Source organism: Salvelinus alpinus, chromosome 9, assembly GCF_045679555.1.
Source record: "Salvelinus alpinus chromosome 9, SLU_Salpinus.1, whole genome shotgun sequence".
In the NCBI taxonomy this organism is placed as follows: Eukaryota; Metazoa; Chordata; class Actinopteri; order Salmoniformes; family Salmonidae; genus Salvelinus; species Salvelinus alpinus.
Genome location: NC_092094.1, coordinates 13,756,612 through 13,774,344, shown reverse-complemented (window position 1 = coordinate 13,774,344; position 17,733 = coordinate 13,756,612). Strand labels below are relative to the sequence as shown.

The following is a 17,733-nucleotide window of genomic DNA, read 5'->3' as shown; positions in this document are numbered from 1 at the left end:
CACGGGAAAGTGAACACCATTTATAAAGACATGTGTAATAGTTTGAAATAAAAATAGTGCAAAGGACAAGTTTCAGTGCTCAAGTATTGGACTTTATTGACAGTTATGCAATAGGTGCACAATAGTCATTCCTTGAATACAACATGATCAAAATCTATTGCTTTCTAAATACACATGGCTTGAGAGCACATTGGCTAATCTTGTTGGGCAAAGTTAAAATTGTATTTCTCATGATTTCATTAAGACTTGAGTTACTGGTCTGTTGAGCATTTTTTCCTGTTCTACAAGGGGACGACCGAAGCAAGATTACTTTCTCTAACCTTTATTCACCAATAAAGACAGGATAACATTTATTTGGTTCCAAATTTCTGGTTTGCGAAACAAATCAAATATATCATTCTACTTTCATAAACTCAATATGCTGGGGAGAATATATTCCTGACCCCCAACTTTGACATAAATTGCAGGCAAAAGGGATCGGGAAACAACATTGAGTTATCCAATTCAAGTTAAAAGTGTGACTTTCTTACGTTCTTAAACACTAGCGAACCGCATAAGGGGAGCTCCATTGGAAGTCCAATCCAAGGTTGTATTGTGGAAGTAGACCAGGATATTCATTTCGAAGACTTCTGCATTTGCTTTCTAGTATAAGTCTCTCTAAAAAGGATCTTCTGTATCCCAGCACAAAACACAAAGCCCATCTAACTAAGAGGTAGAAACAGACAACTTTTGAAACGTTACGGCAGCACACCAATGATTAACTTACAGTTTATATGATTCCATGTTAACGGAGTCTTGCAGCCACTCAGGTATGACAGAAGGATGTGTGTGTCTTAAGTCTACAGCTTTGCTTGAGAGGAATAGGTTCCCCATATACACAAAATGTAACATGTTCCTCATCAGCGACAGGGCATTGAAGAGCACTTTGGTTTAAAAAAAATAACGGGAGAATGTATTTCAGATAAGCGTTGGTTGACCAAGCACACAAAATCCATGGTTTTACTAAAGTTGACTCACTGTCTAGATTGGGCATCCTTTGGATGGCCTTTAGGGGAATTACTTGAAGGCTAAAACAGGTGTCAAATACAAGCCTTTTCTTCAAAGGGGATTAGAAATAATACCACGAGGAAATGCAATACTGCTGTCACAATGAGTAAATATGGCAAAACTAACTCCATTGTCACAGTAGGAGAAAAACTACATCTGTACTTTTGTAGGTTGAGTCAGTCCATAGGCTACATTCAACTCCTATTGCAGAAACAGGACCCAAAACAAATCAACCTTTAAGGTGAAATGGAAGGTACTATAAAAACAGAAGCTTCAGTAGCCTATCTAGACCACAGAGACAGACGGTTATCTACTATGCCCTGATAACATGCTTGGCTTTATATTGCAGGACATAAGCAGTCTCTGGCAGTGGTTATGTTCAGTAGTTTAATAAATGGGGGGAGGTGATGGTGGTAACATATCTGTACTGAATGTTAAAGTATGTTTCTCTGCTCTATGGTGCCTGACGGTTCTGGTTGGTTTCTCAGTCGGCCTCTTCTTCAGACTCCTCTTCCTCAGCTGTTTCCAACCAGGTTAGCCACTGGTTGACCTAACAGGGAGAAGGTTATACAGGGTCATGTTAAGTTAGTGTAGCAAAATGTTAAGCAAAGGATAACGAAAATCTGTTACTGGACAAGTTCAGGTAGTAGGCTACCCCCTGTTTCACACCATTTCAACCTGCTTTCAACCAACTGAACGCAACCCTGTTGTGGTTGCTAGCATAACGACTTGATTTACTCGCAAAATTAAGGACTGGGTCCACATGGTTTAGTATATTAGCTACCCATGGGTCAAATGTTAGATTTTCCCCAAAACAAGTACCTGGAATAAAGCTTTTCCTTTTCCAGGGAATTCTTGGGTAATATCTTCTTTCCATGCTAGGAAGGCTTCTTCTTCAATGATCTCCATGTCGTAGAAGTGGACATAGTAGCGCAGCAGCATGCCTGAAACACACAACATTATGACATCTCTACCACAGTATGCCGCAGCAGAGACATAGTTGCACTGAGGTCAAGACAGTAGAATATCCTACATCCATGTCCAAAAACCATTAAAATCTTGATCACTGACAACTGAAGGAAAACAAACAAGTGAATGGGTTTCCACCACATTGACACCAAATTATTAATTTAAAAAATGGACAGCCTGGTCAGTGGCGTGGGCCAGTAAACCTACCTTTGGGGAAGTGGCTGGCGTTACAGTGCACTTGCAGGGCGTACAGGGCGGAGACCTGCAGCTGAGGCTGGTCATGTAGGAACTTTTGCATGACTGGTTTGAAGGACAGCAGCAGCTGCTTCTCCTGGTCAAGCTGTTCTTTGGAGGGCCCTGCCACCTGCTCTTCTCCACCACTGCCCTCCTCCTCCTCCTCCTCCTCCACCACCTCCACACAACACAGCTCCCCTGAGATGTACTGCAGGAAACTGGGAGGGGAAGTAAGAGCATGTTCAAATATAAATTGATACCATGTGTGTGTTTTCCACATTCCATACGTGTATGTGTGTCTTGCCCCACCCCAGGGTACATGAAAGTTAAAAAAATATATAAATTGACTGCTTGAAAGAGCAATTCTATATTGTGACAAGTACAGTCCAGACTGTCATATTGGGCTCGAGCCTTGAATGAATACCTTTATTCAACCATAAGCAGTCTAAATACAGCCAAATTAAAAAGCAGTCTCCATCCTGGAGGTTCAGTACCTACCTGGTCATGAGGATGTTGACAAATCCCTTGTCGGTGTGGAGCTTGGGGGAGATGTTGTCTTTGATCCACTTGTAGATGGCCTGGGGAGAGGGGTCAGCCTTGATCTGCAGCAACAGGTCCTTCTCCAGCTTCAACAGGGGGAACAAGAAGCTCAGGCCCTTACCCTCCAGGATCTCCAGCATGCGGTCCTTGTTCTGGTCTATCTCTGGAAAACCACAACGGACAGACAGGTCAGATCAGCCATAGCATCACTGACATGGAAGATGAATGTGCTGCAGTCTAATGCTCACAAGATGTCATCACATGACAAATTAAACATCACAGTGAACTGAAAAACATTTCAGTCAATGAAGCGCCTTTAGCGGGAGTATGTAGGAAGGAGGGTTGTCTACCTACCGGGTAGCATCTTCTGCATGTTGACCTTGCTCTGTTGAAAGAGGTCAGTGAGCCACTCCTTGTCCTTGAGTCTGGCAGTCTGCTGCAGGCAGAGCAGGAAGAGGGGGAAGTGGGTTCCGTTCTCCAGTGGTTGGGCCAGCTCCGCCACGCTCACAAGCTCAGATATAACGGCCCGTGCTGCAAACTGGGCCAGGTACGACTTGACCAGGGGAACGTCCACCTCGATCTTAGGACACTGGTCCAGCACGTTGAGGAAAGCCTAAGTAGTGATGGAGGGCGAGAGACCAATAAAGTTAGGCCAAAGACATTGGTGAGAGGAAAACAAAGCTTTAATCAAGCACATCAACAGCATGACATTAAATTTGACCCACGTCTGCCAAACTAAATCCTAGTGGTGTGTATTTTACATCACTGATCCCATTCCAAAATTAACATGGACAGACAGAATCAGACAATCATGTCCTAGTGAATGTGCTGTAGCATTAGCTGTAACCCACTTGCTAACTGAAGACGTGTACCTGCATGAAGTTCTCCCCAGTGATGAGGCCCTCGGTACGTAGCGTGTGGATGAGGGTGCTGGCGTGCTCCTTGTCGTCGTCAGACCGGTCCAGCGACACCACGATGACCTTACCCAGCAACTCTGCCAGAAAATGCTTGGGAGCCTTCATTTCTCTGATGCCGTTAACAGCTTCATCAATGTGCTTACCGTTCAGGTACTCTGTCACAACTGTCTCCTAAAGGGAAGGATTGAAAGTGAGCTTCGTTAGTGTTGCATCAGTGCCAATAGTAGGTCACAATAAAGCCTCACGATACCAATGACATCTACATTTTATAAAACAGTACCGTTGCATAAGGTTTAATCCTAAACTCAGCAAAAAAGAAAAGAAAAGGCCCCTTTTCAGGACACTGTCTTTCAAATAAAATTTGTAAAAATCGAATTAACTTCATAGATCTTCATTGTAAAGGGGTTAAACACGGTTTCCCATGCTTGTTCAATGAACCATAAGCAATTTATGAACATGCACCTGTGGAACGATCTTTAAGACACCAGCAGCTTACAGACGGTAGGCAATTAAGGTCAGTTATGAAAACTTGGGACACTAAAGAGGCCTTTCTACTGACTGAAAAACACCAAAAGAAAGATGCCCAGGCTCCCTGCGTAAACGTGCCTTAGGCATGCTGCAATGTGGCCAGGGCAATAAATTGCGATGTCCATACTGTGAAACGTCTAAGACAGCACTACAGGGAGACAGGACAGACAGCTGATCATCCTCGAGAGTGGCAGACCACGTGTAACACCTGCACAGGATCGGTACATCCGAACATCACACCTGCAGGACAGGTACAGGATGGCAACAACTGCCCGAGTTACACCAGGAAAGCACAATCCCTCCATCAGTGTTCAGACTGTCCGCAATAGGCTGAGAGAGGCTGGACTTAGGGCTTGTAGGCCTGTTGTAAGTCAGGTCATCACTGGCAACAACGTCGCCTATGGGCACAAACCCACCGTCGCTGGACCAGACAAGACTGGCAAAAAGTGCTCTTCACTTACGAGTCGCGGTTTTGTCTCACCAGCGGTGATGGCCGGATTCGCGTTTATCGTCGGAGGAATGAGCGTTACAACGTTACACTGGAGCGGGATCGATTTGGAGGTAGAGTCCGTCATAGTCTGGGGCGTTGTGTCACAGCATCATCGAACTGAGCTTGTTGTCATTGCAGGCAATCTCAACGCTGTGCGTTACAGGGAAGATATCCTCCTCCCTCATGTGGTACCCTTCCTGCAGGCTCATCCTGACATGACCCTCCAGCATGACAATGCCACCGGCCATACTGCTCGCTATGTGCGTGATTTCCTGCAAGACAGGAATGTCAGTGTTCTGCCATGGCCAGCGAAGAGCCCGGATCTCAATCCCATTGAGCACGTCTGGAACCTGTTGGATCGGAGGGAGAAGGCCATTCCCCCCAGAAATGTCCAGGATCTTGCAGGTGCCTTGGTGGAAGAGTGGGGTAACATCTCACAGCAAGAACTGGCAAATCTGGTACAGTCCATGAGGAGATGCACTGCAGTACTTCATGCAGCTGGTGGCCACACCAGATACTATTAATTTTGACACCCCTTTGTTCAGGGACACATTATTCCATTTCTGATAGTCACATGTCTGTGAAACTTGTTCAGTTTATATCTCAGTTGTTGAATCTTGTTATGTTCATACAAATATTTACACATGTTAAGTTTGCTGAAAATAAACGCAGTTGACGTTTCTTTTTTGCTGAGTTTGTCAGTCACACAGGTACAAAATTGTTGCCTACCGTTATTTTTAGCAGCTCTTCCCTAGCCGGCGGCGGTTTCTTGCTGCTCTTCAGAGGTTTCTCCTGAATGGGAAGAGGGTTGCTTTTGAGGCCGAGCTGTGGAGACTGGGAGAGAAGAGGGAAGCCTAGGTCAACTACATTGGAACATCCAACAGGACAAGCACCCAAAACCCCAGTTGGAATCAGTAGGGGTCAATTCCTTTTCAATTCAAGAAAATTGAAATCAATGTTCAAATGAGGAATTTCAGTTTTTCTTCCTGATTTGAAATGAAATTACCCCAACAGTTTGAAATGCTGGGGTGTTAAAAAGGTGAGGAGGGTTTTTGCTGTGCTCGGTCTTACCTGTCCCATTGGAGGGGTGTTGGTGCTGGGGGGGATCATAGTGGGCATTTGGGGCTGCAATTTGGGAACCTGGTTCTTGTTGAGGAGGAAAGACTGAGCCGGTCTCAGGCTGATCTACAACACAGAAGGTCGATGTGAGGGGAAACAGTAGCAAAATGGTTAGCATGGCATCTTGGAAAGGACGATATTCTGAGATGAGCATAATATCATGCCCTCATGTCTCACAGTCAATGGACCAGAAGAAACGATGTAGCGTAGGAGAGCAGGGAGTAGGACACAAGAGACAGTTTAATTCCGTCGTTCTATAATCTGCTTGCTTGAGTAGACTAAAAACACCATGGAACAAATGTCTTCCCTCACAATAAAGATGTTTAAGGCTGGTTTCATGGACTAAATGTAATCTTAGACTACACTCCCCACGGAAATTCTACATTAAATGCTTTTTAATCCATGACTAGGCTTATTCTCAGTCTTGAACACTGCTGGTTTGCCTCTTGTGCTCTATAGTCAGAGGAGTTTTTCCTCTGACTAGGAATGTGGCCAGACTGGTGGTAGATTCCTGTACCTCATCTAGGTTGAGTTGTCCCTTCTTGCTGAAGCGTGGAGGCATGTCCTTGTTGGACTGGACCGGCTGGTTCTGGAAATGCAGATTCTGCACCTGGAAAACAGACCAAACAAAGAGCATCAATAGGTGGCACTAGCAAGAAGTGTAACAAGCAGGAAAGAGGGACAGCTCATCTCAGTTGTGTATACATGCCCTGAAAACAATGTTTCATATATGCTGAAAGTTGACTAAACCATCAATCTGGCCAATTCGCTCCTGTTCTTAAAAACATTAAAACTGCATTAAATCAAAGTAGCTGATCAGATCCAATGATTTACTGCTAGTTTAATAATCATCAAGGCTGCAAGATTACCTGGTTGGACTTGATGAAGGGCTTGTTGGCACCCATTTCGAACTGAGACTGTGGTTGGGGGGCGGTGTTGTGGCTGTTGTGTCCGTTGCCGTTGTAGAGCGGATTGGAGCGATGACGTCCCATAGTGGGAGAGAACCGGTCCTGAATGACCCCCGGGCCCGTCCCGATCCCACCGCCTGAGAGTGTAGGAAGTGACAAAATTACATCTGGCTGTCACAGTTTTAAAGTGCTGATAAGCATAAACGAGCCCCGCAAACACTGTCAGACAACTAGTGTTTAATGGAGGAAACCAGGGGCGCGTTCAGCAGGAGAACGTTTTGGAACACTCAGATTGGAATGGGTTATCTAGAACAGGGGTTCTCAAACTTTTTGGGCTCGGTGACCCCTTTTGTGATCGCATATTCATCAGGGACCAACTCAATCAGAACACAACTCGAGTGAGAAAAATAGCATACAACTTTTACTACGACATCAGCACTGCATGAAACATTTTAAAGCTAGACTAACCTAAGCCCACACCTACCTGGCATTTGCCCAAACATGTCAGCCAATCCCCCGAGAGTCTCCATTTTCATGCGGTTGGGCATGAAGGGGCCTTCCAAGAAGAAGTCCATCTTCATCCCCTGGGCCATGGTCGCTGGAATGAAAACACCCAAATCCTGTGGAGGGAGAATATAGACACATACCAATGAGCTGGGCTCAAAAAAGCCCAAAACACATCTTATTTGTTGGTTCTTGATGCTGTAGTAATATAGCCATGAGCATTCTCTGCCACATACCACTCTTAGTAGATGCTTGCTCAGTGCATCTAATGGAAGCATGCGATCATTCAGAAGACAGATTTTCTCTGGTGTATAATACATTGCAAGTTTCTTTTAAAAGAGAGACCCGGTGGGGTTGCCAGGAAGGATCAGTTATAAACAAGCCTAGGGCTGCTGTAGCAACTGTAGTTTGGCCTGAGACCACGGGTAGGGCATCACAGGTTCAAAGACAGTGCACCAACTAAATGCTACTTTGCCTTAAGATGTTTGTATACACAAACTTCCTCAATTTGTGTCCCCCCCTTCCCTGAGATTGAACAACAGACTCACAGTCCATAGTGTGGACAATACTGGAACTGACTCACTTTCACTGCCTCCTGGCGGATCTGGTTGATGGTCTTTGGTCCGTTATCGATGAATGCTTTGCGGGGGACCCAGTTGTTGTCCCGCAGCTCCACCGTGTCCTGCAGCAGGAAGCGGATCCTGGCAGGCAACTCCTTGTTGTTCATTAAGGATAGCATACGGCCAAAGTACTGGTCCATTAAAGACTGGGAAAATGAACAGTGGTGTTAGGAGACGGGCACATACACCCTCACAAATCGCATTGGGCCAAAGTACTGATTGATTTAAGACTGGGGGGACAGCTGTGTCATGACAGAGAGAAGACATACAGTTGAAGTGGGAAGTTTACATACACTTAGGTTGGGAGTCATTAAAACTCGTTTTCAACCACTCCACACATTTCTTGTTAACAAACTATAGTTTTGGCAAGTCGGTTAGGACATCTACTTTGAGCATGACACAAGTCATTTTTCCAACAACTTGTTTACAAACAGATTATTTCACTGTATCACAATTCCAGTGGGTCAGAAGTTTACATACACGAAGTTGACTGTGCCTTTAAACAGCTTGGAAAATTCCAGAAAATGATGTCATGGCTTTAGAAGCTTCTGATAGGCTAATTGACATAATTTGAGTCAATTGGAGGTGTACCTGTGGATGTAAGGCCTACCATCAAACTCAGTGCCTCTTTGCTTGACATCATTGGAAAATAAAAATAAATCAGCCAAGACTTCAGAAAAAAAATGTGTAGACTTCCACAAGTCTGGTTCATTCTTGGGAGCAATTTCCAAATGCCTGAAGGTACCACGTTCATCTGTACAAACACCATGGGACCACGCAGCCATCATACTGCTCAGGAAGGAAACGCGTTCTGTCTCCTAGAGATGAACGTACTTTGTTGCGAAAAGTGCAAATCAATCCCAGAACAACAGAAAAGGACCTTGTGAAGATGCTGGAGGAAACGGGTGCAAAAGTATCTATATATATATAGTAAAAGGAGTCCTATATCGACATAACCTGAAAGGCCGCTCAGCAAGGAAGAAGCCACTGCTCCAAAACCGCCATAAAAAATCCAGAGTACAGTTTGCAACTGCACATGGGGACGAAGATAGTACATTTTGGAGAAATGTCCTCTGGTCTGATGAAACAAAAATAGAACTGTTTGGCCATAATGATCATCGTTGTGTTGTGAAGAAAAAGAGGGATGCTTGCAAGCCGAAGAACACCATCTCAACCGTGAAGCACGGGGGTGGCAGCATCATGTTGTGTGGGTGCTTTACTGCACTTCACAAAATAGATGGCATCATGAGGCAGGAAAATTATGTGGATATATTGAACATCAAGACATCAGCCAGGACGTTAAAGCTTGGTCACAAATGGGTCTTCCAAATGGACAATCACCCCAAGCATACTTCCAAAGTTGTGGCAAAATGGCTTAAGGACAACAAAGTCAAGGTATTGGAATGGTCATCACAAAGCCCTGACCTCAATCCTATAGAAAATGTGTGGGCAGAACTGAAAAAGCATGTGCGAGCAAGGAGGCCTACAAACCTGACTCAGTTACAACAGCTATGTCAGGAGGAATGGGCCAAAATTCACCAAACTTGTTGTGGGAAGCTTGTGGAAGGCTACCTGAAACATTTGGCCCAAGTTAAACAATTTAAAGGCAATACTACCAAATACTAATTGAGTGTGTAAACTTCTGACCCACTGGGAATGTGATGAAAGAAATAAAAGCAGAAATAAATAATTCTCTACTATTATTCTGACGTTTCACATTCTTAAATTAAAGTGGTGATCCTAACAGCCCTAAAACAGGGCATTTTTACTAGGATTAAATGTCAGGAATTGTGAAAAACGGAGTTTAAATGTATTTGGCTAAGGTGTATGTAAACTTCCGACTTCAACTGTACATGACAGAGACATACTGCTTGGCTATGTGCCAAGTGGAGCAGCAGGGACCACAGCCAGACTGATAGGGGAAAAGAGAGCGTACCTTAGCTTTGTCATGGTCGAGTCTAGGGCCCACTGTTCTCATTATCTGACAGAGACACTCCACATCCTCCCCCATATCCTTGAGCTGGACTCTCTTCTTCTTTTCCAAAAGCTGGGGAGAGGAAGATGACGGTGTTATACAAGTGGCATATTAGGGACCCGTGCCAGTAAAACATGTAACTAAGATTGTCAAGCATAGCAGAAATCAAATGTATTCAAAGACAAAGTTGTATCAGAAGTTGTCAATCAATGATAAAAAGGTCTGCAAAACAAAAAATCCAAAAGAACTAGAGTGAACGTACTGTTTTGATGCACTTATGAAGGATAGATTCATGGATGAGGTCGAGTTTGCCAAGTTCCGAGATGAATTTAATGTTTCCAAGCATCTTGATCTTGGCAATGGCACGCTGCTCCTCCTCCTCAGAAGTAAGAGGGTTGTCATGTTTGTCATAGACTAGGGGAAGAAAAAACTGAGTTAGTACAAGTACAATGGTGAGTCAATGGGTGGTCTGGTGGTTGGACATTTTCCAAAGGAGCCATGTAGGGAAGTAGTAGTACTCACTTTCAACATTTCTGCTGCGGTTTTCAAATTCATCTTGAAGCTTGGAAATTAGAAGTCTTCTGAAGGTCTGCAAAATCAGGACAACATTTGAGATTGAACATCAGGACCAGTGACATTCTATACAGCCACTTGGACATTAGGAAAATAAATATTGCATTTTCTAGACGCTAATGCACAGCACAGTTTTAAGTTGATTAGAAGACAGAACCATGCAGAATAAAAGCTATCCAAATTTGATGCTTACAGTGCTCTGCTTTTGGGATGTTTGGATTTCGGATGAAGGGCCATCAAAGTTTGGTGCGTCCTCTGCCAAACGCAGACATAGCTGAGCATAGAGCGAGCTATACTTGGGCTCTTCTAGGGCTTTGTCTACAATCTGGACAGGAGGGAGGAGAGAAAAAGAAGGCCATTTAAAAAAACAAGTATGAGTCATATATGGAGGATGCCAAGGAATTATGGAATACATTTGCAAAGAGCAGACAGTTAAGGGGAAACAGAGCCTTACTTACCAGCAAGATGATTGCTTTAAGGACGAGTTTTGTATCTACGCCCACGTTGAGTAGCTCAAGGCATAGCTTGTCAAACTTCTCAGGCGTGAGCTTGTTGAGTATGCTACAGTGGAGAAGAGCGGGGAAAGGAAAGAACAGGAAAATGTCAAGTCAGGGGTACATGCCTAATCAAGAGGGGTTGAGAAAGCAACAAGCTTAGCTTGTTAGCCAAATAAAAGAGTTGCAGTTCTCTGCTGTAGTAAACATCACCTGATAGAGAAGCATGTGCTCATGCAGGCACCAAGCATGATAAAACCAAATCACACAACTGAGAACATCTTGTCAGTGAGGCGATTACACTTAAACCAATTGGTGGCCAAATTGCATTTCTTGACACAGACTTACCCCCTCACTTTCCTGAAGATTGCATCGTGTCGCTCTTTTTCATTGCTGGAGTTGGCATCTCGTCTAGTGCTTCGTGAAGGAACCCATTTCGGAGCGCTGTGCCCTGGGGGTTTCCCCAGGAACTCGCTGGAGTAAGAGAAAGGAGACTGTTAAGCTATGGCTCCAAGTGATCACACTGGCCACCAGTACATAAAGGTGACAGAAAACACACAGAGGATGACGCTCTTTAATGATAAACAACTCCACTCAAACACATAGGCCTCTAGTTGACATACAAAAAAGTTTATAGGGCTCCCGAGTGGTGCAGCGGTCTATGGCACTGCATCTCAATACTAGAGGCGTCACTACAGACACCCTGGTCCAAATCCAGGCTGTATTTTATTTTTTTATTTTACCGTTATTTTACCAGGTAAGTTGACTGAGAACACGTTCTCATTTGCAGCAACGACCTGGGGAATAGTTACAGGGGAGAGGAGGGGGATGAATGAGCCAATTGTAAACTGGGGATTATTAGGTGACCGTGATGGTTGAGGGCCAGATTGGGAATTTAGCCAGGACACCGGGGTTAACACCCCTACTCTTACGATAAGTGCCATGGGATCTTTAATGACCTCAGAGAGTCAGGACACCCGTTTAACGTCCCATCCGAAAGACGGTATCACAACCGGCCGTGATTGGGAGTCCCACAATTGACCCAGCATCGTCCGGGTTTGGCCGGTATAGGCCGCCATTTCAAATAAGAATTTGTTCTTAAGTTAAATAAAAGGTATTTAAAAATAATAATAAAACGTTTTAAAGGCCTTCTAGCTAACCACTAGGCTACCTGGGGTGACACGTAGCCTAGTGGTTAGAGCGTTGGACTAGTAACCAATAGGTTGCAAGATCGAATCCCCGAGCTGACAAGGTAAAAATCTGTCATTCTGCCCCTGAACAAGGCAGTTAACAGACTGTTCCTAGGCCGTCATTGTAAATAAGAATTTGTTCTTAACTGACTTGCCTAGTTAAATAAAGTTAAAATATTTTAAATAAAAACCGGGGGAAATGGCATGGGCCAGAGTTTATTATTTGAGGACCCCAAGGGACAGTTTCTGGGGATCATGCCTGTGTGGTAGGCCTACCTGTTGCCGACAGTCTTGGGATTGTGCTGAGGTGCACCCCTAACACCTCCTCCTCCCGAAGAAGCACTGTTAGGATAAAAAGAGAACATTATTCATTATGCAAGACCATTGCACAGGAATGGTCAATGTTTTACTAATTGAAAAAGTTGCTAGCAGCTTCACACACCCATCTATATTCCAATAATGTCCTGTAAGTGGAAGCTAAAAAGTGCTTGTGATTTAAGCACCATACAGTTGGTTCCCCAAGATTTGTCAATACATTGTTACCCAGAGCCTTATATATATATTAATTAAAAAACAAATATATATACACACACACATACATACGGCTCCGTTGTCACCTATTCATTTAGGTCTTTAGCCTACTTCAAGCTTAAGTTACCACTGTTACTGTCAAGGAGAATCTGGAAACACATAGGCCTATGTCAGCCATAAAGATATGACAAATCACAATGGATTGACATAGGACCGTGTTATCATCACCATAGTAATATCACCACTGTGGATCGGAACACTTATTTACATTCAACATTTTGAGCATAAAGAGTAACCCACTTTTCCTTGATTTTGCTTTGTTGAAGCCATTCTTGTTGCATAATATCCACGGTCTTAATCTTCATGGAAAGCAAGTACATTAATTATCACATTAGGCAGATCACATTATTGGGATAACATAGCCTACCCCTGGATGGGTAAGCCAGTGAGGCCAAATAAACAAGTCATAACGATTCATTGCAATATTGACTGTGAAACAATGGTGGAAATAGGGAGAAATTCAGTCTTGCCATCCCTGGTTCCACCGTAAACCAAAAAGGGGTGTGGTGCAGATTTCAATATCAGTACATCCGAAATGGTAGTGGCGTTTTAGTGACCCTGAAATCTTTATGAATAAACATTGCTAATTACAATTGCCAACATACAAAGGACACAAAACATTTGTCACTGTCAATTGTTTGGGAGCAGGAGCTGGCTGGTACGACATTGTACACATTCAGAGTAGGAATAATAATCTTATCAGTCAGTGCTATACTATTTTATGTTATACAGTGTCAGTTTGACACATTTTTGAGTCATGGCTTTGAATGTGGTTTGACAGCATCCTGACCCTAAAGCCTTTGGATGACATCAATGTCAAGTGACATGTTTGGAAGATCTCTGTGGGGCAGAGACTATACTGTTGGATTGCTGTACTATCGTGTAATAGTTAAGAGCCAGGGACCTGCAAAAACATCTGCTAAAGATGTGTTCCTGACCAATAAAATTTGAGAGCAGCGGCTTACTGATCCATTGGGGTGGGTAGTTTCTGATCATCAACGGGCAGTACTCAATAATGTACTAGCCATGTACTTCCATACAGCTAAAGGGTGGGTTATGAGGAACAAATGCCACAGCACAGAGAGCAGATGCTGCTGATGAAACCCTATTGTGTGAGTAGCTATTTGGAAGTGTCCATTCATTTTCTAAAAGGGATTCCTACCAAGGGAAGACCATACCTGAAACGAGAAGCACCCCCTTCTGCAATCACACTCTCCACTTTGGCGGCTTGACAACGATGAATCTTTAAAATAATAATAGGGAGGGGTGGCGAAAACGGTGCTGTAGGAGAGAAAGATATGCATCATACACTAACGTTAATATCATGAGTTGCATACTCTACCAAAAATTACAAGGGCTGTTCACTAATTAGCCTGCCGGTAAAGATGTCTTCGACGGCAGTCTTTGTCAAGCGCAACAAAGCAAAGGCTAGCTGGCTAATTAGCTAACGTTAGCTACGCCAGCACTCCCTGTCAAGGCAAGTTTCTCCAGTTACCGTTAAAACCTGCTACTTTTAGCAATTTGTTCAAGACACACATTTGTTCATTGTGGAATAGTGAATGTGTACATCATCTTAGTAAAGTGAGATCAGAAATGTGTGATATTAGCTAACGTTAGATTGCGCTAGCACTAATCATAGAAAAAAAAGTATGACTAGAACGGGCTTGGAACGTTGAATGGGGACGACGGTTCTATTTATTCTTATTTCTATGGCTCTACCGTTAACTAACTAGCATGCTAGCCCCCATGGCTTGAACGTAACTAGCTAGTTAGCTAGCTAAAAGGAAGTATAATGTTCTGTATATTGTGTTGAACTGTTGGTCATGTGTCAGACAGTGTATAACAAATATGTTTGTAATGTTTCAACATTTGTCTATAATTAGCCGGTAACCGCATGGCAGCATTAAAACATGACCATGTTATTCCATCACGACGCCATTTTATGCAGTAATCAGCTGGCGAGGCTATCTAGCTAGCATAGGGTAGCCATTTTAGAAAAACTGGTGCAAATGGGTAAGGAAATTTGAATCTTACCTTTACTAAAAGAACTTCAGTGTTGTATTTTGGGTGGGCACAAAAGAAGAAATGTAAAATAAAAAAAAAAGGTAATTTGAAAGCGTGAGACAGCCAATGATATCATGTACGACAGAGTAGCTATCTGAACGTACACTTTTCCTTCGTGCTAGAGAAGACTAAAAGGTAGTCTATCTACGACGTCATTCATGAACTCGATCTGTAGGGGCCGAAATGTCACAATATGCATTGTTCACGCAATTCGTTGCTATGTCTCTTTTAGCGAATCACAACTAAGACATATTTTGAAGGCAGTGCCTACATTTACAATTACCCAATGAGAGTGGCTTTTAGCTAAGGGTAACCGCCCCTTGTAGTTGATTGACGTACATTTCACTCAGCCGCAGTGCAGGGAAAGGGATTTGACGTTTATGAAATATACAAGAAACAGCAGCAGTTCAAACCTTCTTAGGGGCAAGGATGAGTAAAATGCACACTGCAATTTTTTGTGCATGCTGAAGGTGGATAGGATACTCGTGAACGCACATTTCGAGTAGCAGAAGTGTTCGTTTAGTTTAGCCTAAAACTAGAAATGAGCCTAATTTGTAGAATACGAAGTTGTCTGTATCCCTGTCAGCATCACTAGTGGAGGGTGGGGCCGAGATAGGCTAGTTGACCTATCTCTGGCTCGGCTCCAAATGACAAATTCAACTGTTACTGTGATATATTATCAAAATGCATTGAAACCAATGTCTGATAGGCCCACATCTATTCAGTGGAGCAGAAGAATATCATGGTGCTACCTAGTCACCTGTATTCTAGGCTTGAGCACTTGAGCAGGGCTCTCCAACCCTGTTCCTGAAGAGTTATAATCCTGTAGGTTTTTACCCCAACCCTAATCTAGAATCTAGCACACTTGATTCTAATAATTAGCTGGTTAATAAACTGAATCAGGTTAGTTACAACTGGTTGGAGTGAAAACCTACAGGAGGATTGGAGAGCACTGCACTAGAGTAAATTAGCCTACAAGACAACCATGAGCGCAAAGTCCTTATAAAGCTATCATGTGTAGCAGGTGAAATCCATGTTTTTACTTATTAATAATAATTCAGGTTTGGCGTTTGGATTTATGCGTTTGACTAGGGTATGATAGAAGCTGTTGGTTTGTGTAACATGGGATATGTTGGAATTGGAAAAGCAGTACAGTAAGCAGAATGTTTGAGGATGGGTCTTGGCAGTAGGCCTACTACAGCAGTGGTTTTAGCCAATATCTCAGGTTGCATAAGTGCATGAAATTAATTCGGAGTATATGCAAATGTAGGCGGAGAGCATAGGTGTAGTAGAGTGAGTGGATCAGGAAATAGCAGGGGGCACCACTCAAAATGTACAGCAGCTCCTCATCAGTGGTGGAAAAGTACCCAAATGTCATATTTGAGTAAAAGTAAAGGTACCTTAATAGAAAATGACTCAAGTGAAAGTCACCCAGTAAAATACTACTTGACTAAAAGTCTAAAAGTATTAGGTTTAAAATATACTTAAATATCAAAAGTAAATGTAATTGCAAAAATAAAAAGTATCAAAAGTAAAAGTATAAATCCTTTCAAATTCCTTACATTGAGCAAACCAGATGGCCTTATTTTTACGGATAGCCAGGGGCAAACTCCAACACTCAGACATAATTTACAAACTAAGATCAGAGGCAGTAGGGATGACCAGGGATGTTCTCTTGATAAGTGTGTGAATCAGATCATTTTTCTGTACTACTAAGCATTCAAAAGTACTTTTGGGTATCAGGGAAAATGTATGGGGTAAAAAGTACATTATTATCTTTAGGAATGTAGTAAAGTTAAAGTTGTTAAAATATGAATAGTAAAGCAAAGTACAAATACCCCCAAAAAACGAATTAAGTAGTACTTTAAAGTATTTTTACTTTACACCACTGCTCCTGAGGGATGAAAAGAGTTCACAAACTCTTACATGGAGTTGCTCTCTCTCTCTGTATGCGTATCATGCGTGCATACCCATAGCCACGGAAAGTAGTTTTGCTGTGGGGGTATAATGTGGCGATGCAGATTATTTTTTTATTTTTTTACATCCGTCTATTAATACAAGACTAGTAAAGCCCCAGTGTACTACTTTTGTGAAGAAAAAAATTTTTCAGGGGGTGCTTCAACTCCCCTACTTGCGGCTTTTTACATCCATCTACCTGTACAGAGAGTATCTCCTCCCTCTGTCCTCCATTAGAATTCCAGCTCTGTCTGAAGCTCCCCTGAATCCCATTACCTTCTCCATCCCACCACTGACTTAAACCCTCAAGACAAAACAATCTCTCTCCAGGTGAAGTAGTCTATCTCTCTACAGGTGAAGTAGTCTCTCTCTCTCCAGGTGAAGTAGTCTATCTCTCTCCAGGTGAAGTAGTCTCTCTCTCTCCAGGTGAAGTAGTCTATCTCTCTACAGGTGAAGTAGTCTATCTCTCTCCAGGTGAAGTAGTCTCTCTGTCTCCAGGTGAAGTAGTCTCTCTGTCTCCAGGTGAAGTAGTCTCTCTCTCTCTCTCTCTCTCTCCCCCCTCTCCAGGTGAAGTAGTCTCTCTCTCTCTCTCTCTCTCTCCCCCCTCTCCAGGTGAAGTAGTCTCTCTCTCTCTCTCTCTCTCTCTCTCTCTCTCTCTCTCTCTCTCTCTCTCCCCCCTCTCCAGGTGAAGTAGTCTCTCTCTGTCTCCCCCCTCTCCAGGTGAAGTAGTCTCTCTCTCTCTCTCTCTCCCCTGCTCCAGGTGAAGTAGTCTCTCTCTCTCTCTCTCTCTCTCTCTCTCTCTCCAGGTGAAGTAGTCTCTCCCCCCTCCAGGTGAAGTATTTGCTCTCTATCTCCAAATGAAGCTCTCAATTCAATTCAAGGGGCTTTACTGGCAAGGGAAACATATGTTTACATTGACAAACTCTACTGTCTCTCACTCTCTCAGTGAAGTAGTCCCTCTCCTTCTCCCCAGGTGAAGTAGTATCTCTCTCTCTCTCCAGGTGAAGTAGTCTA

At 43.3% G+C, this 17,733-nt stretch overlaps 1 protein-coding gene across 2 annotated transcripts; it reads right to left on the bottom strand.

The window, feature by feature from the left end:
* Positions 1-70: 70 nt before the first annotated feature.
* eif4g2b (eukaryotic translation initiation factor 4, gamma 2b) lies at positions 71-14,989 on the bottom strand. Of its 2 annotated transcripts, XM_071416061.1 has the most exons (22): positions 14,734-14,989; positions 13,878-13,980; positions 12,940-12,998; positions 12,385-12,450; positions 11,267-11,392; positions 10,883-10,985; positions 10,618-10,749; positions 10,374-10,440; positions 10,114-10,265; positions 9,813-9,923; positions 7,840-8,022; positions 7,237-7,372; positions 6,714-6,889; positions 6,362-6,454; positions 5,797-5,910; positions 5,455-5,559; positions 3,663-3,878; positions 3,145-3,403; positions 2,749-2,953; positions 2,224-2,468; positions 1,870-1,991; positions 71-1,597 (listed from the first exon to the last, which is right to left on the bottom strand). In XM_071416061.1, exons 3-22 carry the CDS (start codon positions 12,978-12,980, stop codon positions 1,532-1,534), a joined length of 2,718 nt encoding a protein of 905 aa, XP_071272162.1. In that variant the 5' UTR covers positions 12,981-12,998; positions 13,878-13,980; positions 14,734-14,989; the 3' UTR covers positions 71-1,531. The 2 variants fall into 2 exon arrangements, with proteins under 2 accessions (XP_071272162.1, XP_071272164.1); XM_071416063.1 differs by lacking the exon at positions 12,940-12,998 and having other exon boundaries at positions 14,734-14,934.
* Positions 14,990-17,733: the final 2,744 nt, after the last annotated feature.